Genomic DNA, 27,112 nt, shown 5'->3' with positions numbered 1-27,112 from the left:
GGGGGGGTGTCCAGCCCTCACTGGGGGACAAAATTGGGCCTGTTAGAGCGGCTTTAGCAAAGGGAGGGAGTGCACACGGTGGACCTGGGTAAGGGGGTGGGTGCAGGATGGATCCATCTAACCAAGGGGATCCAGGCTGCAGCCAGCTAATAAGAGCGGTGCAACAGGGATCCAGCTAATTGGGGGGGGGAAGGGGGGAAGGGGGGGAATCTGGCTAACGAGGGGGATGCAGGCCTAACCCGGCTACCGAGGGGCTCTTGTAAGGTGCCCGAGGACGCTGGTGCTGCAGGCAGCGGGACAGGCAGCGCTGCGGGCAGCTGCCCCCGCCTTGCCCCTCTCTCGCCGCCGCCCCCTCCCTGCCCCTTTAAGCCACCCCCCCGGCGGCCCTGCTAGCTCCCCGCCGGGCCGCTAGGGGGAGGTAGCGGCTGCGCTGGGGGCCGGGGCGCCGCTCTCGCGCGGCGGCGTGCGCCGCCTTTCTCTGGTGGCGGCCCGGGCTGGCGGGGCGGGCGGTGAAGATGGCGGAGCCGAGCGGCGGCGGGCCCGGCCCCGGCGGGGAGGGCGAGGCGGGGCTGGGAGGTCCCGGCGGGGCTCTCATCCGCGTCACGGTGAAGACCCCCAAGGACAAGGAGGAGATCGTCATCGCGGACGGCGCCTCCGTGCGCGAGGTGGGGGCGGGGGCGGGCCTGGGGGTTGTGGAGGGGAGAGGGGGGCCTGGCTTGGGGGTGAGGGACTGAGGGGACCTGGGGGGTGGGGGGGGCTGGTTGGGGGGGCGTGACGGGCTGGGGAGCTGAGTGTGGGGGCTTTTTGGGGTTGGACCTGGCTTTGGGGAAGGGGGAGGAGTTTCGAGGGGGAGTGAGGGAGTCGGGGGCCCTGAGAAGTGGGGGAACATGGCTTTGGGTTGGAGGTGGGTGATAGAGGGAATTGGAGGGCTTTTGGAGATCTGGCTCGGGGGGGGGGACCTGGGGGGCACACCTGGCCTTTGGGGCCTTGCATGAGCCAGGCTTTGAGAGAGCTGGGAGACCTCGGTGAGGGTGGGGGCTTGGGGGGGACCTTTGAGTGGGGACCTGACACTAGGGATGGGGACAGTCCCGGGGGAGGGGAGGTGGTCCTGGGGGTAATGCGTGGGAGGGTTCATGGGTGTCGAAAGCAGGGTGGTGTTGGGGGGTGTGTGAGGGGCTTGGAGAGTGGCTTTGTGGGGAGTGGTCATGGTGAATGGAGCTTTGGGGTGGATGGTAGCTGTGGGGAGAGGGGTGTGAAGGATCGGGGTGGGGGTCTGGGGGCTTGGCCTGTGGGCTGGGCTGCACGGGGAGTGGAAGGGAAGGTGTTCCTTGAGCGGTTGGTATGGGAAGGGTGCTGCGATGGGGAGAAGCGTCTTTAGGGGCAGAGCCAGTTGAGTGTGTGTGGGGCTGCCTGTGGGGATACAGCTGGGTGTTGTGGGGTGGGTCTGGACGCTGGGAGGCAGATCCCTCGGGGCTGGGCAAGTCTTTGGGGCAAAGGTTGGGTGGAGCGGAGGAAAGGAAACATCAGCCCATGTGTGGGCTGGGGGGGCGTCTGCTCTTGTGAGGGAGCTTCACAGGGCATGGTGGTATGGGGCGAGCAGGAGGGGGCTGGAATTTGCGATGACTGGCTCAAGCACCATTGAAGTGGCTGTGCCTGCTGGGACAAAGTGTCATCGGCATGGCTCTTGGCTTGTTGCATGCTTTGATCTGGGGTGTAGGGCGCAAGGTTGTGGTGTGAAGGACCTGGCGGAGGTCTCTGGGGAGCAGAGTTGTGGGCTAGGCAGGTGCTGTAGGACGTATGGCCCTCCTGCTCCTTGCTGGTCGGCTCCTGAGAGCCTGTTGGTATAAGCAGGATGTTAAGTGACAGCTTTGTGCAGAGGAGGGCCTAAAGCTTTGCGGCCAGGATGACCTGGGGCTCAGGGCTGTGCTCTCCCAGACGTTGTTTTTGAGGGTTCTGTTGCGAAAGCTATGAGCTCCTCTGGGACAGGTGTGTGCTTCTCTTTCCCTCCTGGCCTTTCCCTCTGAATTTCCTGTAGTTTGTGGCTTCCAAATGCCAGTCTTTTTTTTCCTCGCAAATCAACTTGGGAATGCCCCAGCTGGGCTAGCAATGACAATCTTATTGACAGGTGTTAATCCCACCCCATCACACAGTAAAGAAGAGGTGTCCATGTTATGTGGTGTGGCGTGCTCATAGGGAATTCAGTTGCAGAAATAGGAATTGGAGAAGACCTAGTTTATTTCCATTGGCTGATAAAGGATTGTTCCCTTTTCCATAGAGCTCTGTCCTGTATTAAATCAGAGTTGGGCTTTCCTTAGGAAAAAAATCAAATGAGCAGAGGCAAAAACAGTTCAGTCATTCAGAGGATAAATGGTGTATTTGGATTAGACCTAAGAGACACACTTGATCTTGCTTTGGAAGCCTTCAGCTCTTCTTGAGGTAATTGCTCTATTCTTTCTGAAATTTACTCCACATTTTGTAAGTGTAGAGCTTGTCTTTGTTGTTTTGTTGTTTTTTTTTCTTAACGCCTCAGACATCCTCAGCAACTGGTGACTGAATTGGTACCTGCATGGGCTCCTTTTGGGTGAGGTACTAAAGGACTGTCAGTTCCTTATGCTGTTTGCATAGTGGATATGATACCTGGAGTATTAGCTTTAAATTTCTGGTCTTGGTCCTTTGCCTGAAAAATGCTTTGTTTGTTTTTCAGTTCAAAGAAGAGATTTCCAGGCGGTTTAAAGCCAAACAGGATCAGCTGGTTCTGATCTTTGCTGGGAAGATCCTGAAGGATGGAGACACGTTGAATCAACATGGGATCAAAGATGGGCTGACTGTACACTTGGTCATTAAGACTCCACAGAAGTAAGAAACTGCGTCGTCTTGGGGGGCTGATGGTAAATGGATGATACGAATAAATGATGGTGGAGCATTTCTGCCCTATTGGTGACTGAAGTGGAGTTCTTGTGCGAGGCCTGAGTACTGGCTTTGGGGCATGTGCGAGTCTGGCAGCGGTGATCTGGCAGGAGAACTCTCCCAGGCTTGCTCTCTGCAACGGCTTTGCCATGCAGCTGTGGGGTTTATCACTTGGCCTGTCTTTTCCCTAGGTTACACAGCTGTGTAAGTTTGTGGCAAGTACCTGAGGGGGTTGACTCGTCTTTAACACATCTTGTGTATGTGGCTTTGAGTATTTTGAGCCTTTATAATTTAGTCATCTTGAAAGAACCCACTGAAACTTGATATTAGTTCTAACAAAGATAAGTTGCTGTTAACAGAAATTACTTTCCCAATGAATTCGTGTTGAATTTGCAACTAATGCCCAGTTTTTCTTTTGCTTCCTATCACGTACTCTGCTCTAAGGCTGTGCTCACACTCTCTTAGGTGCCATGGGAGGGGAGGCATGCCGCATGTGCAGAGCACTATCTGTGGGGCACAACAGTGTTTCTGTGTGGTACCTATATGCATGTCTGCATGGGCAGGTGCAGACAGGTGGGTGCTCTGCCTCGGTGGGAACGCGCAGAGGCTCAGACCGTATGACCACGTGCATGCAGCGGTGTGGTTGTTAGCTCAAGTACAGTACTGTGGGCACACCCAGCTCCCACTTTGGACATGGCTCACTTGTGTCCGTCTGCACCGTGTAGCTTGGCCTGAGAAAGGGACTTGGGATTGACCACAAGGTCCTGCAGGGTTAGGCTTTTCCCAGTGCTATCCAGCGGAGTGTTGAGCACAGAAGGTTCTTGGGGACAGTTGCTGTATTTAAGGTGTGGCCACATCTTGTTGATCTCGAAATGCCCTTCGCAACCATTTCTTGGGCTCCTTGCTGCAGTCTGATTGGGCTCCTGATGAGCTAACAGGGCTGTGTCTCTTTGTGCAGTTCTGCTGTCCCCTGAGAGACCTGCCTTACTGGCTTAGTCAAGATTAGTGCTTCCCCCCCGCCCCCTCTTTTTTACAAAGACAAGCATGTGTATTGTCAGCTTCTGCAGGAGGCCTCTGTCTGGATTCTGCATCTCCAGGTAGCCTGACAGTCTGATGCTGTTTACCACTGTCTCCACAGCAAACTGCAGTATTTGTGAACCATTTCAAAGAGTAAACAAGAGAGCTGTCCTGGGTTGCTCCTTTTTTTCCCCGCTAATAGTCACAGATAAGTGCTTACTGAAGACATTACAGCCTCTTCCGGTGCTGAGAGAAACCAAGTGACCTTTCTCCAGCTTCCTTCTTCCTTTTTTGTTCAGCTTCCTATTTGCTTTGTTTCCCCTCTCTCTGCCTCCCTCTCAGTGGCCGTTGGTTTTCAGCAGCAGTCAGGTGAGTCTGGAAAGTGGACAGGGACCTTCAGGTTTCATTTTTAAAGTCCTGGAATAAGAGTGAAAAAAGAAAGGGAGTTAGAGAAAGGAATCATTCTTGGTTTGGAATAAAAAAAAAAAAGAAGAAATCATTGTTCTTATTTACTTGTCAGTGGCATAATAGCATTATTTGAGGTGAGTAAAGTGAATTTTGTGGTCTGATTTAATGTGAAAGCTCTTCAGCACTAGTCTAGAACTCACTGCCATGACTACAGATGCTTCAGAGAATCTTTCAATGTTCTCCTTCAAATTTCTATTAAAAATCCTGAGAAGGAACTGTGATTACAAGGTACTAGCTTGGGTTGGTTTACTCAGTAAAGCTGATGTCCAGCATCTGCTACACTGTGCCTTATGGCACAGTACCTGCATGTGTGTATTAAAAGAAGTTCTAGTCAATTTGTGTTGGACGGAGAAGCTTTGCATGCAAGGTACAGCGAGTGGCAGAGATGTGAATTCATAGCCAAGCTGGCCAGAAATGTTCTGTAACTTCATGGGGCAGATGCTAGCTGCCTTGTGCCTCAGTTTCCCTATCTGTAGAGTAATGCTGATACTTATTTTTGCTGCCAGGAGCACTGATAGGAATATTCAGTGCATGGGAGGAGTTGCAGAAAAGCAGATTCTTGTCTACCCTATGCACTAGCCCTGCTGTAACCTCCTGTGGTTTCTGTGGGAGCAGCAGGAGGATTTTCCTGTTTGAAGCAAACTCATTGCTCAAGGATATAGCTGAGGTAAATAGTTCAGTGTGATTCAAGGAAGAGCTAGATACAACTCAGGGTAAGACCAGTCAAGCCACTTCATATGGGCCAGGATAAAATGTCAGGGGCTGTTATGCATCAGGATGGGAGGCAGATTCCAGCAGATGGAAGGCATCTGGGAGCACAGCTGTGCATCGGTGCAGGCGGGACTGGAAGCAGCCAGGACTGGCTGCTGTGGGGACAACAGGCACGAAAGGATGCTCGGTCAGTGTGAGATGCACCGTCCTGTGTCCCCCACAGAGGACTCTGCTCACTGTTCCTGAATCTCAGGAGTTTAATGCCTTCTTTTGTTTCTTTGCAGGGTCCAAGATTCAACATCTGCTGCTTCTGCCCCCAATGCTGCTTCTGCCCCCACTGCAACCCCTTCTTCTCCTGCTGCCCCATCTCAGCCTTCCACGTCCAGCAGTGCCGTTTCTGACACAGGGAACGGCAGCAGACGGAGCAGTGGGTCAGGGACCATGGGAGGTCCTGGAGATGGAGGCCCTAATAGTGCTACATCCATCCTGTGTAAGTGATGGCTGTGAGAAGGTGTGACACGAAAGAAGAATTTCCTAGGATTAGACCGAGGAGTTGGGGTTCTTGACCCCTGTAGTTGTCTCTGCTTGCTGGAGGCTTTGCATGAGTTGCTTTCACTGGCATACCTTGGTTTCCCTGTTCAGGATAATGCCAAAGCCCTTAGTGAAGCATGTGCAGGGAGTGTCCTCCCTTGGAGCTGGCTGCCGTAGAAATGTAGGATGCCCCTAGATTAGTGTGGGTGCAGTTCAGCTGATGTGCTTGTCCTCTTTTTGCAGCTGTCGACAGTTACTGACTCACATGTCTCTCCCTGTGTGTTGTTCCCTCTCCAGCTGGCTTTGGTGGCATCACTGGGCTGGGCAGTCTTGGGATGGGCTCTGCCAACTTCATGGAGCTCCAGCAGCAGATGCAGCGGCAGCTGATGTCCAACCCAGAGATGCTTTCTCAGATCATGGAGAATCCCTTGGTGCAGAACATGATGTCTAACCCTGACCTCATGAGACAGATGATCATGGCCAATCCCCAGATGCAGCAGCTCATGGAGCGAAATCCAGAGATAAGCCACATGCTGAATAACCCAGAGCTTATGAGGCAGGTGAGTCAGCATGCCAGGGCCTGTTTAAGCATGTTCAGGAGCATCTTTGTGGACCAGCTTCAGTGTCTGCTCTCCAAAGGGAGTGTGTGAATGCCAGATCAGTGATTTTTAGAGATCTTTTCCTTCCTGCTGTAAGCTCCCCACAAACAGATGGTGGTCTTCAGTTATGTGAATACTGCTTACTCAACCCACATACTTGCAACTCGTATCTCCCTTTCAGGGCTATTGAATTCATCATGTGTTGGGCAAAAAAGGATGCTGGGATCATCGTAGCATGCTTCATAGAAGGATATTGTATTCTGATTCAGGGATGGGAGTAAAAGCAGTCACGGACAAGTGAAGCTACTGCAAAAGCTTTTTGTTTCTCTCCATTTCTCTTGATAGATTAAGTATAGACTACAGAGCTGTACAGTCAATATTTTACTGCCTGTATCGGCGGAGAGCACTAGTCATAGGCTGAGATCCTAGAGGTCTCAATTTTCTGTACAATTCCAGAACAGAGAGGACCCATGCCCTAGAGGCCTGGCTATCTGGAAGACCGAAGGTTCATCGGAAGGGAAGCATAGGGATGAGTGAGAGCCTTGAGCGTTAAATAGCCCTTGACAGGACTCTGCTGTTCCCCCAGGAAAACTTGTCAGAAGGTCTTTCTGGGTTCTTGCTGAATGAGCCTGGTTTCCATCTGCTTCTCGGTTATCTTTCTTTCAACTGTGTCGGCCACACATGAAATTCCAGAGCTGCAGGACTACATTGTGAATGATCCATACTAAAGCAGCATTTCAAATGAGATCTGAATGTTCCTTGTGCAGGGGAGAGCCATTGGAAGTCTGGAGAGGGTGAACTTCTTGGTTTTCTTGAAATGGGAAGGATCCAATCTCTTCTACCTTCTCAGTTTTTGAATGCAGTCCATCTACTTTGAGTGGGAACATATGGGTGTTAAATGTTTGGATGTCCTGATACTGCTTAGAAACAAAACAATCTCATCCAGCTGAATTGAGGTTGAGAAGGAAGAGAGCTGAGCAAGGATGGGAGGAGCCAGTATCCCTGGGCTCTCTTTGCTTGGATAAATGATCTCTCTGCTCTCTGGCTGTGAAACGGGTTTAATTATACTCTTTCTGCTGGGAGCTGGGATTTAACTCTTTCAGCACCTGGCTGGTAGATGAGTAGAATACCACTGGGCTGCTAACCGCTCTCTTGATCCACTCTGGTCTTCCATGGTGCATATGGGCCTGAGCTTTCCATGTTTTCCCCCTTCTCCCAGACAATGGAATTGGCTCGTAACCCTGCCATGATGCAGGAGATGATGCGGAACCAGGACCGTGCTTTGAGTAACCTCGAGAGCATTCCAGGAGGATACAACGCCCTGCGCCGGATGTACACGGACATCCAGGAGCCCATGTTTAGTGCAGCCAGGGAGCAGGTATTGGCTGCATTCCTGTAAGTGCGGTGTAGTGTGCTGAGCATGGGAAAGGGGTCTTTCCCTGACCCCCGAGCTAACGGGGCAGCCTTCCCAAAGCGTGGCTGCCCACGCCTCCCACTCCAGATGATGAATGCAGCCACTAGCAGGAGAACATTGTGCAGTGCCTGTCATCTGCTTTTATTACACAGTTTGGTGTATCTGAGCAGAGACCTGCCCTCGCTCCTTTGGTCTCCAAGCAGGCTGGATGCCAGCCATCACTGATGTGAAGGCCCCATAGCTTCGTTAGCACAGCCCTCTGCTCTCAGCCCAGCTTACTGTATTAGCTCAAGCCTGACGCCTTTGGATTGGAGCTGGCTGAGATCCAGCTGGCTTGAAGCACAGGAGGAGTGAGCACAGGTCTGTCTCCAAAAGGCTGTGCAGACATACTCCAGTCTAGCATTACCTACTGGTATGTCCGGGTGCTGATTTTACACAGCTGTTTTGAAGCCCTGCATTTGGGAGCCAAATCTAGGGCTGTGGCCACTTCTTGAGCGTGGTCTCTTTGTGAGCGAGAGACCAGTGTGTTGTGGATTACAGATTCCTCAGGAGGCAAATTATGGCATGCGTTTAGCAAATTCTGGACCTGGATGACTATGATCGGCTGTTCCCTAGCTTGTACGGTGGTGGGGTTAGTCCGACATTCTCTGCTGGGGCTAACTGATTACAGCTATTTCTTTTTTCTTCTTCCCTAGTTTGGCAACAATCCTTTCTCTTCCTTGACGGGAAGTTCTGATAGCTCAAGCTCTCAGCCTTTGCGGACGGAGAACAGAGAGCCGTTACCGAACCCCTGGAGTCCCACACCCCCTGCTTCCCAGAGCCAGGCGCCCAGCAGTGAAGGGAGCACTGGCTCGGCAACCCCCCAAAGCACACCGACTGTATCCAACCCCTTTGGGCTGAATGCTGCTGGCATAGGGGCTGGTACGTAAGCGGGAGAGGAACCAGAGGGTGCTACTGACTAAACAGGTCACCCAGGCTTCCTTGGAGGGTGGCTCCCTCTGGCATTTGAGTGCCTGTCCGTGGCTGCTCTCCAGATGAGTGATTCTAGCCCAGTTGCAAGCACAAATGGATTACCTGTGGTGTGCCTGTCGGAGGGTTACTTTGGGAACTCTGATGTCCCTGCAGCCCTCGAGAGTGTGGGAGAGTGGCAAGGAAAGCACTACCATGGCTGTCCACAGTGATATGCACTGTTGGCCAGGGGATGAAGCAAAAGCATTGCTGTTATATGTCATGTTGTATTTCAGGCATTGCAGCAGTGCTTAGGCTTCTAAGGGGTTTTCCTTTGTCTTCTATTCCCTTTCCCCTTGCAGGCATGTTTAACAGCCCAGAGATGCAAGGGCTCCTGCAGCAGATTTCTGAAAACCCTCAGCTGATGCAGAACATGATATCCGCCCCTTATATGCGGAGCATGATGCAAACTCTTGCCCAGAACCCAGACTTTGCAGCACAGGTAAAAGTGTTGCAGTTTTCTTCTATTGTCAGACAGGCTGTGAGCACGATGCTTGTGAGAACCAGTCTGCTTCTATAGCTGGAGTGGTTCCTCTTGCAGAAACTGGAGAGCTGAGTGAATATAGACAGTTTTGTTGTATTTCTCAATAGTTCAAAGGCAGTCACAGTACTGAACCCTGTGTCTTAGGAGCCCCTAACAAAAAAGGTGGCTTTCCAAGTGACATGTGAATGGCCCTTCTCTTTGCCCATGGTCAAGTGGCCCCAGTTCAACACTGCTGCCAGGAATTCAGCTGTCCTGTTTCGGTCCCCATTAGCAGGGGAACATGTTGAAAGCCCAGGGAGGGAGTCAGGAGTGTGACTGACTTGTTCTTCATGGCTTAGTTACGTAGGGTTTAACAGCCAGTGGCAGCAACCCTCTGACCCTACCTACGTGTGCTGTCTCTTGCTAGATCATGGTAAATGTCCCCCTCTTTGCTGGGAATCCACAGCTTCAAGAACAGCTCCGCCTTCAGCTCCCTGTCTTCCTGCAGCAGGTAAAGGCCCCTGTCTGGCCCTGTGCTGCTCTCAGCCCTGGGCTCCAGAGCTTTTCCATCCTCTGTAGGAAAGGGAGTATCTCGGCTGCTTAGTCAAGTGGACTAGGAAGCATGTGGGCTTGGGTGGTTTGGGCTGTGAAAGAAAGGGGTTTGCACAGGGAAGAGAGAAAGGAAGAGCTTGTTTAGGCAAGGCAATCTAAATTAAGTAATCTAAATTACCTAAAGGTGGACTTCAGATTAGACTAGTTAAGCTACATGAAACTCGTGTGTGGACTGTCTCTCACTGTAATGAGTTTACAAAAATTAAAACAGTTAATTGTGCTAGAGCAGCTGATTCACTCAGGTAAATCAAATAAAATCACTTTAATTCCAAAGGCTTGTGCCCCCAGTTCTAATCTAATTCACCTAGTTCATTTAGGAAATTTGATCTAAACCCTATGAGTATCTCTGCAGATGAGCCCTGCAGTCTGGAGACTTGAAGGAGGAACCAGACTCACAGGTTCACTCTGGCTGCAGGGCGAGAGGCGCAGCTCTATGCTGATTGTTGTTCAAATTGAAAGCTGGTGTGTCTCTGGCTGCAGAAGCTCTCACTGTTTGGTACCGTTGTGTCTTTTTGCCTTTGTTCCCAGATGCAGAACCCAGACTCCCTCTCCATTCTCACCAACCCCCGCGCCATGCAGGCGCTCCTCCAGATCCAGCAGGGACTCCAGACACTGCAAACGGAGGCCCCAGGACTAGTGCCAAGGTAATATGCGCTTTAGAGTGGGTTTCTGCAGGCAGAGCTGACATGCTTGATACCAGCATGCAGACTAGCTGTTGATTCTTCGAGGAGATCTGCTTAGGGCACTCTGTCATGCGTGCGTGCCTGCAGGCCTCTGTGAACTCCAGCTAAGTAGCACTTTCTGCTTGTTTATACTTCACGCGGGAAGTCTTTGACCCTTTCTTTTTGGACAAAAAGGTTTGGAAACCACTTGGTCCCTCCTCCATCTTTTGTTTGCTGTATTCAGTATTGGCTGAACTCAAGAATTTTATCTCTTGAACTTGAACAGTATAAGATGCACAGCCACAAGGTTGGGTGGGTACCTTGGGACAGACTGGTCTGCTGGCAGCCCTCAGGTCTTCTGTTCTGTGGCAGCGTGGGTCACATTCAGTCTCTGCAGTTCCTTTCAGGCGTGCACCTCTCTTAGGATTGCTTACTCCCAGTACCATGTGTGACCAGGATACAAATGCAGCCGGTTTAATTTACAAAGCTGTCCTGTAGTATGGGCGTCAGCAAGGGCCAGCCTGGCAGAGCCTGCTGGTTACTGTGCTGCCCAGCTCTCAGGGGACACCCAGAAGTGCCAGCTTGCCTCTGAGTGCGCCCTGCCTTCCTCTGCAGCCTCGGCTCCTTCGGCATGCCTCGAATGCCCCCGTCCTCCACAGGAGGAAGCACAATCCCGGAGAACCCTGTTCCCTCCGCTTCGACGCCGGCCAGTGCCTCTCCAGCTGGGGGTGGTAACCCCCAACAGCAGCTCATGCAGCAGATGATCCAGCTGCTGGCCGGAGGAAGCTCTCAAGTATGTAATGCCCAGCTGCATGCTGATACACTTCTGGGGAGGGGCATCTCCAGGGTGAGCTAGAGGCTGTCCCAATCCCACTCACTCTAGGGATGTGGTCCCTGAGAGGATTCTCTTGGCTGTGGTGCTTTATGCTAAGTTTGGTGTCTGAGGCTGGCTAGTTCTTTGGGGTGTAGTAACCCTTTGCACAGGTTTGAAGCTAAGAGTGCCAGGGATCCTCCTCCCAGCGCTGCTGTCACCGTAGGTGCAGAACTTGGACTAACTGTGTGCACAGTGTGGCTGCTGTGCCAAAGCCCATGGGGAGATGGGTAACAACAGTAAACAAGCCTGGAATATTTTCAGCATGCCTAAAGCTGAGCTCAGGGTCCCGGCTCAGCCATCGTTGCTGGCCCTGCCCATATTGGATGTTGATCTCTGCTGTCTGACTCTAAGGTCTTTGTCCTTTCCTTCTGTAGGCGCAGAGTCCTGAAGTGCGATTCCAACAGCAGCTGGAGCAGCTGAACGCCATGGGCTTCATTAATCGTGAGGCCAACCTCCAGGCGCTTATAGCCACTGGTGGAGACATCAACGCAGCTATTGAGAGACTGCTGGGCTCCCAGCCTTCCTAAACTCTTGTCATGCTGCCCCACAGATGTCAGCACATGCATCCATACACATGCACAGGGGGATCTTACAGGAAAGCCCACCATCATTTTCATATCTGACAGCTGTCCATGTATTTAAAACAAAAAGATACAGCTTAACCCCTGACCTTCCTACTAAGTTAAGATTTCATGTTGAAATGCTCTTTAACTGGCTTGTATGTGGATTCCAGTTCTCATCGTGGCCACAGAGACTTCAGATGTGTATTTTTTCCTAAATATGCCCTCTGTCTCAGACACTCTTCTCTCTCTCTCTCTAGATGGTAGAGGCGATACTTCTAGTTACTTACCTGAAAGATTGTGTTTTGAGTAGCTTGATTTTAACTGTACATGATTCCCTCCCCTAGTCTTCCTTTCAGGCAAATATTTAAAACTTGAGCCAAGTTTGGTTTTGGTTATTTCTCCCAGCATCTTATTGGGAATGGATCAAAAGAAAAATTGAAATGACCTGGAAATTTCTGGTGTTATTCGTCTTAATGTTTCACTGGATGAACTGAGCCTGTGTCCCTTGCACACAGGTGCGTCTGATCTCCTGGTAGAGGGTTAATGTGCATGAAAACTACATTTGAAGTATGGCCTCTTTACACTTTTGGGATGGTGTAAAGGAGCGTAGATGCCTTCAGGGATCAGGCTTGCTGTTCTTGAACTTGAGTTGAAAGTGCTGTGCAGAAGACTGTGTTCGAAAGGTGTGTTTCTGCCCAAGCGATTTAGTTCTTGCGCAGCAGTGTCAGGGGTTTGTTGACTTGTGCTTCGTAGGCTCACTTCTGAAAGTGTAAAAACAAAAAAGAAAATTGAAAAATAAGTTAACGATCTTTTCGCTTCACTGGAAAATGTTGAAGTTCATGTTCTTCCCAGTTTAGATCCATCCTCCATTCCCCCCCTCCCCCCAGTTTTGGTGTGTTTGAATGTTAAGACTCTCCAAGAAATGCCCCGAGGACCAGCAGGGTGATATTTTCCCAAGAGCCTCCATGGCTGTGTAATTTGCATACCATTTTTATCAAAGAAAAATAAATGCGCACAACCATCTGTCTCCCTGCACTCCATGTATCTTCCTTGATTGCCACATTGAAGCTGGTTGAGTTCCCCTAGTTACTTGTGATTAATCTGTCTTGTCCCCCACACTTACCTCTTGCAGATCGTGTGGGGTGTCGTGCAACCTCCCCACCTGGCCGGGCTTCCTTCCCTCTTGTGGCAGGAAACCTTTTTGACACTTAGGAAATGCTGCTGAGGGCTTGCCCAAAATCTGGCCCTAAACATGCCTGGTTGGAAGCTTCCTTTGAATTAGGGACTTTCAAGTATGTGTAGGACAAGTAGTTCTGCTGTATTTGGATGACCTGATCCACAGAAGCCAGCGGATTTTTCTGCACAGTGCTTGCTGTTAGCTGGGTGTTAGTGGGTTTGGGGTTTTTTTTAAAGTTTCTTTTGGTAGGAGAAGATTGGGCAGTGAGGGGGAATGGGAGGAATCCCAGTGCTGCCTTCTTGTATACCTGTAAAACCTGCTGCACCCAGCTTGCTTCTGAGTTGGAGATGGGATCTATCAATACTGTGTGTTGTTGGAGAGCGTAGGTGGAACAGTGGTTGCGTGAGAAAACATGGGAGTGCATGCAGGCTGGAAATGCGCCTGCCTTTGTGTATATGCATCATGAGACTGGGGTCGTTTAGATGAGGATTCAGAAAGCCTAGCCTAATCTCTTCCCTTGGAGTTTGTGCACATACGTGTGGATTTCTTTTTGCAACCTCTCCAACGTAAAAAGAATTTGTGGAGAGTTGTGTAAGGATGAGTACTGAAGTTCCTGGTTGCACTGGCAGGGTCAGAGCTCTTTCCTAATGTTGCTCATCGGCCCCTTTGCAGGTAAAAATGGGCTTATAAAAAGGCCTGTATGGTCCTTCGTGATCTCTTAGATTGGGCAGATGACCTTTGCCTGCGCTAAGGTCTGTTTATCTCTGCAAAGGCTCTGTCCCCATGCAAGCCAGCTCTTGCAAAGAATGTGCTTGTGGGAGCTGCAGACAGAGGATGGGGTAACCAGGTAAGTGAGAGGGAGCGGAGAAGGCAGCTGGAAGGAGAGGTGGTGCTGCTGGGTTGTGGGGAGCAGACACCTATCCCTGTCTTTGCAACAAAGTTGTGGTCTGCATTTGAACCTCTTTCAAAAGCAAAACTAGTCCCAAACTTGTTTCTGGCAAGCCACGGTCCTTCCATCTCCTTCCTCAGTGTTAGCAAAATGTGCCAATGTGGTGTAAATTACACCAATGTGAGGAGTCTGCGTGCTTGTGAGGGGAGCTGGTGTGCTGCTTTGCTGGCAGGACAGAAACTTGTGACCTGTCCCTCTGCTCCTGATGTAGGAGAGACTTGGAGGGGTCCAGTGAATCCAAAGCAATGAGCCTGCTGAGAGGGGAGGGCTCCTGCGAGGCTGTGGCTGCCATTGCTGTCTTGGCTTGAGCTGGCGAGGTGGAGAAGGGTTGGTGATGCTTCAGCGTTGCTGAGATGAGGCTGGAGCTGAGCCACACAGAGGCTGGCTGCTCAGTGCCTGTGAGCAAAGCTGCCTGGAAATACCTGCGTGGTGGAGGGATCCTGCTGGCAGCCTAGGCAGACTGCTGTGAATATTGAGGAGAATTAATGTGCTGCTTGTAGAAGTTCTTGCTAGGATGTTTTTCCTCAGCTAGGGTCCTGCGTTTCCAGAGAGGGCTCTGGACCTGGCAAGTGCGTGGATGCCATTCTCCAATGTGTCCCATAGAAGGAGGATAATTGTTGTTTGTCTGGGGGAGAAGAGAGAGGGAAATGCTGAGTCTTTACAGGCCCTTCAGTCTTCAGTGTCTCTCTGCTCGTTTAAGCAGGAAAACGTATTTCTCCTGGCTCTCCACGTCGCAGTATCTGCTCTTATGTTAGTCTGAGATCATTCCTCACCTGCTGCCAGCCCACCAGCCAAGGTGCTAAAATAAAGATAACGGGGCAGCCTGCTATCTCGGCTTGCAGCCTCTGTTTGCATCTGATGTTCATCTACCAGCTCTCCAGCTTCCCCCGGGCAATTTGGCAAAGCTGCCACCCTCCATGCTCTTCTCCTTGCTGCTCTGGAGGGGCTTTGCCATACTTCTATGGAGCAGCTGAGTGGATTTGTGGCTCTGCCTTTAGTGCTAAAGCAGTGCAGAGGGGAGCAGCCGCTTCCCCCGCGGGGAAGGGGATAAGCTCAGGGAAATGCTTTGCGCTGGTGCAGCTTTTACCAACACCTCAGCCCTTACAGGAGTTATTTCCCCCAAGGTTGGGCTGAGCACTGTCTCTTGAATGGGCTTTGCAAGCTCTTCCCTGTAGCTGCTACAACTGATGCTCTGGTCCTCCTTATTCCTCGGGGAGCAGAAAAGCATCTTGATCTGCCCATGCCCATGCGCTGGGACGAACTGCTGAGTTCGGAGCTCTGCCCTGCACCTGCCTGGGGAGTCTGGCCTCTGCTCTGTGCAGGGTAGTGGGAGCAGCAGCATTCCCCCCTTCTCAAAATGGGGGAGAAAAGCTGGGAGGGAAGGGCCTGTGGCTTCCCCAGCATCGCTGGCAGGAGGAAGGGGCCGCAGGGTGGGACACGGCGGGGCTGTGGTCAAATAAGCCTGGAGGTGTGATGGATGCGGCCGCTCCAGCCTTGCGTATCTGCAGAGGGATTTGGGTCTTGCCTTTGGCTGGCCCAGGCTTGGGTGGAAAAGGCGGCTTTGAAGACTGGTGAGAAGGGAGCTTTTTAGTGCAACATTAATCCAGAGAGCTTTCCCTAATCCTCAGTAATGTGCTGTTCAAAAGCCCTCTTGCAAAGGAACAATTGCACTTTCTTGCTGTTGTATCTCTCCTTCCCTGAGGAATTGCCCAAAGGTGTTCCTTGCTGACTGTTTCCTCTCATTTTTCTCTGATAAATAGAATTAATTCCTTTAAAACGTAATGGAAGGAGCAATTTCCTCAGCAGGTAGTGGTGAATCTGGCTGATTGATTTGGAGAGATCTCTGCTGTCAAGGACTTATTTTTCACTTTATTCCTCCCTGCTCCCTGGAGGAGAACCACAGCCTTTTTCCCCAATAACTGAATGTAACACTTTCAACTTTGAAATCAAACCTCTTAAATGTGGAGGAAGAAAATATTGCAGGAAACAAACATCTAAATTTCTTTCAGAAACTATTTTTTTTTTTATTACTAAGGTCCCTGGCCATGACAGGGGCTGTTTCCTGCAGCCGCAGCCCCGATTGTGGGGCTGGAAGTTCAAACTGACTCTGTTAGTAACATCTGACTGTGCTCCAAGAGGGGGGCAGCAGGGAAATCTCCCAGGGTTAGGAGGTCATGCAGTGGGTAGCTTGGAAAAAATGTATAGATATGTGTGTGTGTATGTATATATACATACACACACATACATGTATGTATATTGAACTGCTGCAGCATCTTTCCTCAGCCCCAGGAGCTGTAAGGAAGAGCTAATGATGCTGAATGATGCTCCTTGGCCTCTCTGCTCAATTCTGCAGCGTTTCAGGGCAGAAAACCATGATTTAGAGAGTGGTTGGGACATTGCCAGCTTGCTCAGCTGCCTGCCAGCAGGATGTGACCGTGTCACATTCAGGTCCATATTCACGTTGCTCTGACTTGGTTTATTTTTAATTTTTCCAGCAAGTTGATACCTTCTTCCTTGCAGCTGCCTGCCCGGTCCTGGCCACGTTTCACTGGAGTTTGCACATGGGTCCAACATTCCCAGCTTGCAGGGTCGGCTGTGCTGAAGCCAGCAGTGCCCACTGGTGTGGAGCCTGTGCCCACGGCAGGGCGGAGACTGGGATTTGTTGTTTGCTCCACTTGACATTGGAAACAACAAAATCACAAGTCTTCCAGCCTGCCTCAGGGCTGAAGGATGTGTGGGCAGTGAAGGGTCGTCTGGAGAGCCTTGCCGGAGCTGCCCTGGGATGAGAGAAAAGGAGAGGGTTGGTATTTGGGCACCTGCCCTTCCCTCTGGGTCTGCGTGTGCCTCTGTATGGCCCCATGTAGGGTTAGGTTGGGTCTGGCTGATGCACCGATGTTTGCACCCATGGGTGCATGAGGGGCTGTGTCACCCAGGAAACCCAGTGGGTTTCTAATGTGCACTGGGAGAGGGTCCAGGGTGCCAGAGGGGCTTCGCAGCCCTTGGCCACTGCTGGCAGTGGTGACACAGAACAGCAGTTGTGCCCAATGTCTGTCCCCTGCCCAGTGTCAGCGATGGGTCTGAGCCCCAGCTTGGCCCCGATCTCCTGTTTGGGAGCCTGGACTGTCAGTGGACTGCTCCAGCTCTGTCTCTGCCAGGGATGGAGGAGAAGCCTCCCACGTTCCCCATGCCGCTCCGGGAAGAGCGTCTGCTTATGGCAGCTTTTGCGGTGCTGGAATGTTCAGTCCTGCCCTGCTTGTGTTTTCTTGGGTGTCCTGGTGGGAATATCCCCATCCTTGCTGTCTCGGTTGCTCTGCCCTGTGAGACACAGCTGGGGTGCGGCCGTGAGACTGCTCCTCCATGAAGGTTATTGCTGCTTTTTTTAATTCTAGCAGACAGCAGATAGCAGTGAAATATGGAGCAGTCAAGGCTGTTGCCCCGCGGACTTCGGGCTGCTGTGGTCCCCCAGCTCGGCGTGACCTTGGAGATAAGCCCCCAGCACTCTTATCAAGGGGAGTGGGAAGGAAAGGCAGCAGGAGCTGGGATGCTTGGTGGGAAAACAAAGTGCAAGGGGGTACAGGAGCGATGCTCACGGGGCTGGAGCAGGGGATGGGGGATGTCCTTTGACCCTGTTGGCCACCCGGCAAAATGCTGCTGCTGTGTGCGACGGTTGCAGCAGTGCAAAGTACAGAGTTGGTGCCTTTGTTGTATGTGATCACACCCCATTGCACAGCATGCACGCCGCATGCACCCTGTTGCACAGCGCACACCCCACGTGCACCCCATTGTACATCTTGCACGCCACACAGCCCATGCACACCCTACCATGCACCCCATTGCACAGCGCACACCCTGTATGCCCCACGCACGTCCCATAGACCCCATTGCACACCGCACACCCTGTGCACACCCTGTCATACACCTCATCGCACCCCTGCTCACCTGGGGGCTGGTTGCCCATCCTCCCCACCGACTCTCCCAGCTGGCGTCAGCGGAGCAGTGATGTGCAGGAGTTCATGGCAGCTCTGGGCTGCTCCTGTCTAGCCAGAGCACAGCGTGAGGAGCCGCGCAGGGAGGCCGAGGCATTTGCACGGGGCCACTCCCACACACACACCACCTCTCCGCCGGACCACATCCTTCTCCCACTTTTGGAAGGACAGCTTGGTGGGAGCAAAGGGAGATCCAGGGAATGTGACACAGGTGCACGTCTCCATCCCTGCGGCGTCACCTGGGCCAGACCCCTACCCTGGACAGTAGGGCAAGGGGTGCCAAAGTGGGGTGTCCCCAGCTCTGCAGGCGCACCCAAGCTCAGGGTGCCGGCAGCAGCCAGCATCTGGGAGTCTTCCAGTGAGACTGGCCTGGCAATAGGCTGGCCTTGGTGACAGCTTTGAGTGGCAGCTGGAGAAGGGACGGAGCTGGGAGGGACAAGGACGCAGCGTGGTGGCTTGGCCTGGCCCAGCTGCATGATGTACGGGGTGGGGAGGGCAGAGGGGCCATGGCACCGGCTCAGGATCTGGCCCTTGCCCTGGAGAAAAGCAAGCAGCCCCCGGCTGCAGGGCCAAGTGCTGTGCTGTGGGTTCCGCTGGGCTTTCTGGCCAGGCACACACGCACGTGTGCACACGCACTCTCTGAGGCTGCAGAGCCCCCTCTGCCCCTGGCCCACGCGCAGCAGCACCAGCACATGTGCAAAGCAGGTGGCGAGCAGCAGGCATGCATGCTGTGCAACTGCACGGGGAGTGGCGTGTGTGTGTGTGTGTGTTCCCAGCTGCTGGGGGGGGGTATGTGCAATGCTCAGCCGGTGGGGATGGGTGGGTGCATGTATGTGCACACATCTGTGTGCATGCACGTGTATGTGTGCATGCGTGCATGCATGTGAGCATGTGCACGTTTGTGTGTGCATGTGTGTACGTGTGTCCATGCGTGCATGTATGTGTGCATGCGTGTACATGCGTGTGCATGCATGTAGGTGCGTGTGCATGCATGCACGCCTGTGTGCATGTGCACGTGTGTGTGTGCATGCGTGTGCATGCATGCCAGCATACGTGTGTGCCCCTGTGCCCGCACACGCGTGTCCGTGCCGCTGTCCGCCCTCCCCCCTCCGTCCGGGACGGGTCCCCCTGTCCGTGCGCGCGCGCCCCCGCCACGCGCCACCACGCGCTGGGCGCGTTTCCGGCCACGCCGCGCGCGCATGCGCACAGCCTCCCCTTCCCGGCGGGCCCCGCCGCCGTCCGAGTGCGCCTGCGCGTACCCTGGGCCGTGACCTCCGCCCCGCCTGGTCGCCTGCGCAGTCGGCGCTTCCTGTCGGGCAGCGGTGGCGACTGCCGGGACCCCGGCGACCCGCCGCCATGAGCGGCCCGGAGCTGCCGGGGCGTGGGATGCGGTTTGCGGAGAGCCAGCTACGGCGGCACGGCTGGCGGCGAGGTGGGGGCCGGCTTGGAGTCCCCCCAGTCCGCGGTCCCACCATCCCTTTTTCCTCCCCCAGTGTCCCCGGCGGTCCCCAGGCCCCGTCCCCCGTCCCCCCGGTCCCTGGCTCTCCGCGGTCTCACGGCCCGTCCTCCGGTCGTCCCGGAGGAGCAGGGCTCGGCCTCGCCGCTTCCCCCACCACCCCTCCCACTCGGGGTCTCGCAGCAGCCCCAGCCCCCGGTGGCCTGCCCCGGCCTCGGGGGGCTCGGGGAGAGCCACTGCGGCGAGTGACGGGTGTCCTTGTCCCCAGGGCAGGGGCTGGGGAAGCGGGAGGACGGCATCGCCGAGGCCATCCGGGTGAAGGTGAAATGCGGCACAGCGGGGGTGAGTGCAGCCCCCCTGCCCGGCGGGGGCTCGGACCCAGCAGCCACCGCCGGTCGCAGCCATTTCGGTGGCTCCTCTGCACCCCACAGGTGGGACACGACGCAGCGGAGCCCTTCTCCTTCCACTGGTGGGATCATGTCTTCAACAGGGCGGCTGCCAACATCGCTGTGGAGGCTGGGCAGGTAGGAGGGCTGGGGGGCGGTGGGGGGCACCCCAGTCAGGCTGGGATGGGGTTGAAGGCAGGGGAGGGCTTTGGGGTCCCCTTTCCACGGCTGCTGTATGTTCCTGCAGCCCCTAACCGCGCAGCACCTTGCATGGGGACTGTGGTGGCAGAGAGGTGCTGCTGGAGGGGGCGAAGCCCCTCAGACAAAATGCTCCTGAGCCCTTTGTATCTCTTTCTCTCCCTCCAGGATGGCATCTCCATGAAGACGCTTTCCGAGCAGGGAGTCAGAATCAGCAATAAGAAGCCCTGCAAGGCCAGCAGCGCTGGCAGCATGCTGTATGGCCGCTTTGTGAAGGTAACTGGCCCTGGGGATGTGGCTTGGCGAGCAGCTGGCGTCTCTTTGAAGGCTGTTTTGAACTCTGCAACCCCCCTCGCAGCGCAGCCTCCCCAGCCCATCACTGCTGTGGCCCCCAGGGCCCCCTTTTCCTTGTCCCCCTTTCTCGCAGCCCCTCTGCCTCTCCTCTCTGCAGTCAGCCACACTCACAGCATGCAGGGAGGAGTCCACGAAGCTGCCCTCCGGCTCAGAGAGCAGCGAGGAGGAGAAGCTTGACCTCTCTTCGGCCAGGAGGTGAGCCTGGGGCAGCGGCGCATGCTCCGTCCCCAAGATGCAGCAGTGGGGAGGGACAAGGGCTGCGAGGGGGAGCTGATGCTGGGGGTGACGTGTCCTGTCTGTGTCCTGCAGGCTGACGGATGAGGAGCTGATGCGAGCGTGTGGGGGCCGCACAGCACACAAGTACGTGGTTGGTGCGGGCTGCATGGTTGGGCTCCCCACTCCTGGCAGGGGCTTTCGAGCAGGCTGGGCTGGGGGCCACATTCCCTGCCAGGGAGGTGCCAGACCCCAGCTGCCCACGATCGTTGCAGGGGTGCCCGTCATGGCCTGACCATGAGCGCCAAGCTGGCACGCCTGGAGGAGCAGGAGCAAGCCTTCCTGACCACATACCGACACAAGGAGTGGCAGCATGAGCCACCAGACAGCAGCCACCCAGCAGAGAGCCAGGAAAAAAAGAAGAAAAAAAGGAAACAGTCCAGGGACGGAGCCGATCCCGAAGTGCTGCAGGGCCAGGAGCCAAGCAGAGAAGAGGAGGTGGCAGGACAGGAAGGGAAGGTTGTGAAGAGGAAGAAGAAGAAGAAGAAGGACCAGGAGCCAAGCAGAGAAGAGGAGGTGGCAGGAAAGGAAGGGAAGGCTACAAAGAGGAAGAAGAAGAAGAAGAAGGAGGAGGAGGAGGAGGAGAAAGAAGAGCCAGTTGAGACAGAGGTACCTCTAGAAGACACAGATGGGCCAGACCAGGCTGGGCACGGCCCCAGGAAGAGGAGGAAGAAGAGGAAGAAGGAGCCCGAGTGAGCAAGGGCCAAGGCTGCCATGCTGCACAGCTGCCGGTACCACCTGGCTGTGAGGGTCCCAATCCTGCCTGCTGGCACTGGTGGGTGCTCAAGGGTGCTCCGGGCTCTTCCCAGGTGGAGCCCAGTGCCGTGGCCCAGCTGTGTGTTTGCTGCCTGGGGATGCTGGGCTGGGACTAGTTGGTCTGAAGCTGGATCAAGCTTTATTTCACTCCCTGAGCCTTCCTCCCATCAGAGGTGACCCCAGTTCCCACCAGGCCCTGGGGCAGGCACCCATTTGCCGTGGGTCTGTTGCAGAGGGACACGAGGGGACAGACCACACAGAGTATTGAAATATTTTTTTCAAGAGCATGAATAAATCTTTATTGCAATGAAACTATCCTGAAGTGCAAGATATGTAGCAGACCCCGGGATCCTGGATCGCATCTACACCTAGAACCACTCAGATTAGGTAGCAACCCCAAACAGAGCCTGCCTGGCAGCTGCTCCATCGGTCCCAAGCTCCTGGGGGCTTTGGTCTGCAGTGAACGTCGATCCCGCTGGCAGAGCTGGGCAGGACTGCAGCCCAGTGAGGTGCTGAGCATCCTCCTAGTGGAGAGCTGTGGCTTTGACAGAATTGGGCCCTGATCTGCTGTGCCGAAGCCTAGCCTGGCACTCCAAGCCCCTGCTGAGCCCCAGCCCTAGGTCAGCTGCAGGACACAGTCTGTCTCGGGGTACGGTGGCAGGTTTAAAGTGTATTTCTCCTGGAGCGCGGCAGGCACAAACCTGCCCCCGAGGAAGTGGTAGCGGCCGGCAAAATGCATTGCTGCCTTCTTGGGCGCCGTGAGGGAGATGAGCATGTCGGGCTGGAGACCGTCCACCTTCCCCTTCTCCACATCCCAGCCTGCAACAAGCCCCGAGGCCAGGCTGGAGCCAGGAAGACCCCCGCCAGGCACCTTCCTCCACTAGGTCCGGCTCTTACTCACCTGAGGGAATGTCGATGCTGGCGATGGGCACTGTGACGTGCTCAAGGGTGCTGAGGATGCTGCCGAAGGGCTCCCGCACTGCTCCCTTGAAGCTGAACCCGAAAATTGCATCCACCACCAGGCCATAGAGCTCATCGATGAGCGCAGCCTGTGGCAAGGGAGGCAGTGGCTGAAAAACAGCCCCGGGCACGGCTCCGAGGGCAGCTGCTCCGTAGCCAGGGACTGCTTCTCACCTCGGCCGGGAACTCGGGGAGGAAGGGGATGTCCATCTTCTGGCACTGGGTGGTTAAACCTTCAAACAGGGGCTTGTTGGGGCGTTTGGGGTAATACACGGTTGGCTGGTAGCCCTGGAAGAGCAGGAGGGACCTGAATGGTGCTCTGGCACCAGGAGCAGCCAGAGAAGCAAGAACCCCAAAGCTTGTGGGTGCAGGGGTGTGCGGGGATGGGCATCCTCCCCAGGGAGGAGCATGTAGCTGCCTGCACAAGGGACTCACAAACATTTTCAGGTGTCGGGCGCAGACCAAGCCGTCGCCACCGTTGTTCCCCGGCCCACACACCACCAGCACGGCAGGCTGGCTGGTGGTGAACGAGCTGGGTGGGTAGGCCTGGTGTGGGACAGGAAGTGTAGGGTTATGCTGGGAAAGCGGGACACCCCCCCCAGGACCACCGCCTGCCTCTTGTATGCCCACCTTGGCGATGGCGGTGGCACAGCTCAGCCCTGCCAGCTCCATCAGCTGATCCACGCTGAACTTGTACTCGGTGAAGAGCTCCTGGTCGATGGCCTGGGCCTCCTCCTGCCTGGGGAGGGAGGATGGCACCCCTGGGGGCATTAAAACCCGGCCAGACCCCGGCTCTGGGGGGCGGGGGGGGGCTCAGGGCCAGCCAGGAGGGGCAGCTATGATCCCCTTGACTTTGCATAGTGCCAGCAAGCGGGTGGGAGGGGGGGATAGGGACAGTGTCTAGCTCCCCGTGCTGAGCCCTCCCGTGCACGTCTGCACCTCCCTGTACCCTTCCCGACCCCTCTGCCCCACTCCCGTACCCCTCTCCCCCGTTAACGCCCCCGCAGCCTCCGAAACCCCAAACATCCCCCGCACCCTCTACCACCCTCCGGACGCCCCTGCAATTTTCGCCGCCCCCCCGCCCTTCCTCCCCCCCCCCCCCCCCCCCGGGGTCCCCGTACGTCCCCTCCGCAGCCATTACCCGAGGAAGCGGAGCCCCCGCGGGCCGGACCCCGCGTTAGGCCCGTGCATGGCGCGGTGGGGACGGCACCGCTCTCGGTCCCGGTCCCAGCCCCGGTTCGGGCAGCGTCCCCCCGCCCGAACCCCTGCCGCTACCAGCAGCCCCAGTCCCAGCAGCGCCCGCGGTCCCGGCATGCGGCAGGCCCGGCCCGGGACGGAGCGGCTCAGCTCGGTACGGAGCAGGAGCGGAAGCAGGGGCGGCCCCGGGGCGGAGCGCCCATCCCCGCGGCGCGGGGCGGTGCCGGGTTCGGAGCCCCCGGTCCTCGAGAGCCGCCCCCTTCCTCCCCACCCCCCCTACGCGGCACCCCCGGCCCCAGCACGGGAAGGAGGGCGGCAAAGGACCGGATTCAAAACCGTGTTGGCTCCAGGAAGGGGCTCCCACCGGCAGCTCGGCTCTGCCCCGGTGGGGGTGGGGGGGGACGCGCGGTCCAGGCCGGGGTCCTGCTCCTCGGGCCGCCCCCCCCCCCAACGTGGGAAGCGGTCATCTTCCCGGTGTCCTCCACCGTCACATGAGGCTGCAGATGAGGGACAGCATCCTGCTCCCTGTGCGGGACCGGCAGCTGGCGGTGGCGATGGCGGGGCTGCGGGGTGGTGAGGGCACCGAGGTGTTACGGGGTGTGGGGGTGTCCAGTGGGATGCAGAATTGGGGGGGGATTTCATACAGGCGTGCTTGAATCCACCCTCAGATCTGCTGCCCATCTGTAAGGCTGGGGTTTGGGGCTGGCTCCAAGGTGCCAAAATCCCAAGCCCCAGTGATTTTGGGCTTGGGGACTCGTGAGGAGCTGGGGTGTCCCAGCCCCTGCCAGGGGGTCTCCGTCCCTGATCCCTCCCCTTAGGGGACACCCCGGAGCCCAGACCTCCCGTCTGCTCCCTCACCCGCTCCTCCAGTGCATCACCTACCACTCCGGGGACCTCAGCTGGAGGGTTCGGTGGTCACGATGCCCTGTGAAAACACAGCGTGAGAACCACAGCCCTCGGCTCGCTGGGGAAGTGAAGCTCCAGTTGTGTTTGGTACTCACTTGGCCAGAGGCTGCCGTGGTGCAGCAGGGCTGGGCACGGGTGGGTGATGGTCATGTTACTGGGAGCAAAGCGGAGACGGCTCATGGGGAGGTGATGGAGAGCATCTGTGTGACAAACTCTCCCCTACCACATCATTACCGAACCCTCCCCAAATTCCAGCTTCAGTTACCCCAAAGGCACTCCCCAGAATTACACATCTTTTAAAATCTGTGGATTTTCACCTTTAATCACGAGAAGTCCCTGGGGTGATGCCACTCGCTGCATTATGTTTGCTGCTACTGCAAGGGTATTTGGGTGCAAGGAGCTGTATCGGTGTGCCTCCCCCTCGCCCACCCACCTGTTAGCATGGGGCTGACTGTGACACCCTGGAGCCGTGCTGGGACCATCCTCGTCCTTCGCAGAGATGTCCAGGTGTCCGTGTGGGTTGCGGAGCTCTGGTGCAGGGCCATCAGTCAGGGTCACTCCTCTGCCTCCAGGGAGGAAAGGCAGATAGGCAGGAGTCCCGTACTAGCCCGTGCCTAAGCCTTGGCTCTGGCAGAAATAGGCTGTATGGCTCAAGCAAGTTGCCTGGGTTTTTGTTTGCACTCTCTTACCTGAACAGCCAGGACGCGCTCCCAGCACAGGCACATACAGCTCGTCCCCAGGCTGGGCTTTCCCCCCGCAGGACCTGAGGTTGGAGAAAGGAAGATTTATCTCATGGGTGATGCTGGGAACTCATCCACAGAGGAAGGAGGGACGTGATGGCAGCTTTCCTACTCACGCCTTGCTCCCCTGGAGCCATGTCCCACTGGCGTGGGGCAGCGTGGAGCAAAACCACAGCTGGCCAGGTTTCTGCTAGGATGGAGGGACGGCCTGGGGTTTACAGGTGCGTGTCCCTCTGCCCACCAGACCCTGGTGCCTCTCTCCACCAACACCCATCTGGGGTGTCAGTCCCCAGCACCCTGATCTGCCCCATGCCCCCGGGGTGATGCTTACTGGGGCTGGGGTGGGCACCCAGCCACCCCCACAGGAGAGGCAGCCATGGAAGCAGAGCTGGTGCTGGATGGCATTGGTGAGCTTGTGCACAATCCGCTCGTGGGCAGCTCTGGGGGTGTCCTGCAGAGGAGATAGCCCATGTGGGTTCAGCCAAGTGGGTCTGTCCCTAGGGCAGTCACCCTGTGATGCACGGGAGGGTCCAGCCTCGGGGCTTTCCCTGGCGTGCCTTACCTGGCAGTGGGAAAGCAAAGTCAGGGCCTCCTTGTAGTGCCTGATGGCTTTCTGGGGGTCTCCCAGGTGGACGCAGGCTACTCCCAGTCCCTCACATGCTTGCCACTGCCCCTGCACATCTCCTGGGAGGTGAAGGGCAGCATCAGTGCTGGCCCAGCACATCGCAGCCAAGGTCCCAGGGAGGGAGCATCACAGGGACGATTTGCCTGTGCCTCCCCTTACCCGAGTCCCGGAAGGCTTGCAAGGCGTGCAGGTAGTTCTCTGTGGCAGCCTTGTGGTTCCCGAGCCGGCTGCAGGCGTACGCCAGGTTACCAAAGCACTGCCCCTGTGCCCTCCGGTTCCCTAAAGCACCTGGAATTGGAAACATGGGGCTCCATCCTGAGCCGGCACATCAGGCAAAGCCGAAAGCAAGAGATACTGGTGCGACCTACTGTGCAGTGCTGCCACTCGCCGGTGCCAGCCCAGCGCTGTGCCAAAGCTGCGCAGGGTGTTGTGGGCAGCACCCAGGTTCTGCAGCAGCGCAGCTTCCCTGCACCGGTCCAGCTCGCCACTGCAGAGGACAAGGGCCCACTCGAAGCTCTCGGCAGCCAGGGAGAAGATGCGGAGTTGGGAGTAGCCAAGGCCGATGTCATTGTAGAGTTTCCCTGTGGGACAGAGAGGAAAAGCTGGGTGCGGGCACTACTCTCCAGGGGACCGAGAAGAGAGGATGCGGCACGGCATTACCTCGCAGGGCTGGGTCGGGGATGCTCTCGCAGAGCGAGCGGCACTGGGTGAGGACGCCCACAATCTCCGTCGCCCTGAACTGTCGGCTCTGCAGCATGGAGCCGCTTGCCCTGCTCAGATCCACCGCAGCAGCCTCGGGGCTTGCAGCCACCGCATATGTCCGTGCGGCGTCCAGAAAGCAACGCACAGCTCAGGCCGGCTCCCGCATCCCCAGGTAGCAGCAACCCATCTGTATGCGGGTCCTGCTCAGCTGCCAGCCTGCGCCACGCAGTCATGGCTGATGGCTTTGTCAAAATACTCCAGAGCCTTCGGAAAGTCCCAGAGCCCTTCATGAGCCTCCCCAATATTGAAATAAAGGTGCCCCAAGTGCTCCCTGCTTTCCCCCTCTGAGGGCTGGGACTGAAGGAGGAACTCAAGGCCCCTTTTGGGCTTCCTGGTCTCCACATAGGCAGCCCCCAGGTTGAAGGCACAAGCCCTGCAGAGCCGGGGGCTTGCCGTACCCCTGGAGAGGAGAAGCGCCTTCCTGAAGCACCCCACCGCTTCCTGTGCGTCACCCAGTGCCAGTGCCCGGCGCCCGGCTCACATGAGCCCCTCGATCTTGGCCGCCTGCCCCGTCGCCTCGTGTTATAGACGCTCGTGACAAATTGGAGGAGCCAATTT

At 55.9% G+C, this 27,112-nt stretch overlaps 4 protein-coding genes across 10 annotated transcripts; 2 read left to right on the top strand and 2 right to left on the bottom strand.

Moving 5' to 3' along the window:
• The first annotated feature begins 466 nt into the window (after positions 1 to 466).
• UBQLN4 (ubiquilin 4) lies at positions 467 to 12,856 on the top strand. Of its 4 annotated transcripts, XM_052796854.1 has the most exons (12): positions 557 to 665; positions 2,531 to 2,581; positions 2,705 to 2,856; positions 5,388 to 5,593; positions 5,932 to 6,194; positions 7,453 to 7,611; positions 8,343 to 8,568; positions 8,958 to 9,097; positions 9,546 to 9,629; positions 10,259 to 10,374; positions 11,008 to 11,185; positions 11,641 to 12,856. In XM_052796854.1, exons 2-12 carry the CDS (start codon positions 2,567 to 2,569, stop codon positions 11,791 to 11,793), a joined length of 1,692 nt encoding a protein of 563 aa, XP_052652814.1. In that variant the 5' UTR covers positions 557 to 665; positions 2,531 to 2,566; the 3' UTR covers positions 11,794 to 12,856. The 4 variants fall into 4 exon arrangements, with proteins under 4 accessions (XP_052652813.1, XP_052652812.1, XP_052652815.1 ...); XM_052796852.1 differs by lacking the exon at positions 2,531 to 2,581 and having other exon boundaries at positions 468 to 665; XM_052796853.1 differs by lacking the exons at positions 2,531 to 2,581; positions 9,546 to 9,629 and having other exon boundaries at positions 467 to 665.
• Positions 12,857 to 19,252: 6,396 nt separating this feature from the next.
• On the top strand, positions 19,253 to 21,676 carry GPATCH4 (G-patch domain containing 4). The gene is made up of 7 exons (XM_052797521.1): positions 19,253 to 19,373; positions 19,666 to 19,739; positions 19,829 to 19,921; positions 20,150 to 20,257; positions 20,433 to 20,530; positions 20,645 to 20,695; positions 20,824 to 21,676. Exons 1-7 carry the CDS (start codon positions 19,298 to 19,300, stop codon positions 21,302 to 21,304), a joined length of 981 nt encoding a protein of 326 aa, XP_052653481.1. The 5' UTR covers positions 19,253 to 19,297; the 3' UTR covers positions 21,305 to 21,676.
• Positions 21,635 to 23,683, bottom strand: NAXE (NAD(P)HX epimerase). The gene is made up of 6 exons (XM_052797526.1): positions 23,466 to 23,683; positions 22,955 to 23,063; positions 22,760 to 22,870; positions 22,499 to 22,612; positions 22,266 to 22,413; positions 21,635 to 22,183 (listed from the first exon to the last, which is right to left on the bottom strand). The coding sequence occupies exons 1-6, from the start codon at positions 23,636 to 23,638 to the stop codon at positions 21,981 to 21,983; spliced, it is 858 nt and encodes a 285-aa protein (XP_052653486.1). The 5' UTR covers positions 23,639 to 23,683; the 3' UTR covers positions 21,635 to 21,980.
• Positions 23,684 to 23,846: 163 nt separating this feature from the next.
• TTC24 (tetratricopeptide repeat domain 24) lies at positions 23,847 to 27,062 on the bottom strand. 4 transcript variants are annotated; one of them, XM_052797524.1, is made up of 8 exons: positions 26,453 to 27,062; positions 26,161 to 26,373; positions 25,952 to 26,080; positions 25,117 to 25,851; positions 24,861 to 24,993; positions 24,523 to 24,581; positions 24,404 to 24,446; positions 23,847 to 24,084 (listed from the first exon to the last, which is right to left on the bottom strand). In XM_052797524.1, the coding sequence occupies exons 1-4, from the start codon at positions 26,547 to 26,549 to the stop codon at positions 25,358 to 25,360; spliced, it is 933 nt and encodes a 310-aa protein (XP_052653484.1). In that variant the 5' UTR covers positions 26,550 to 27,062; the 3' UTR covers positions 23,847 to 24,084; positions 24,404 to 24,446; positions 24,523 to 24,581; positions 24,861 to 24,993; positions 25,117 to 25,357. The 4 variants fall into 4 exon arrangements, with proteins under 4 accessions (XP_052653484.1, XP_052653483.1, XP_052653485.1 ...); XM_052797523.1 differs by having other exon boundaries at positions 24,523 to 24,993; XM_052797525.1 differs by having other exon boundaries at positions 24,404 to 24,993; positions 25,117 to 25,618; positions 25,730 to 25,851.
• Positions 27,063 to 27,112: the final 50 nt, after the last annotated feature.

This window comes from Harpia harpyja, chromosome 9, assembly GCF_026419915.1.
Source record: "Harpia harpyja isolate bHarHar1 chromosome 9, bHarHar1 primary haplotype, whole genome shotgun sequence".
In the NCBI taxonomy this organism is placed as follows: domain Eukaryota; kingdom Metazoa; phylum Chordata; class Aves; order Accipitriformes; family Accipitridae; genus Harpia; species Harpia harpyja.
The sequence above is the reverse complement of the archived record's forward strand: the minus strand, read 5'-3'. Positions and strand labels throughout refer to the sequence as shown.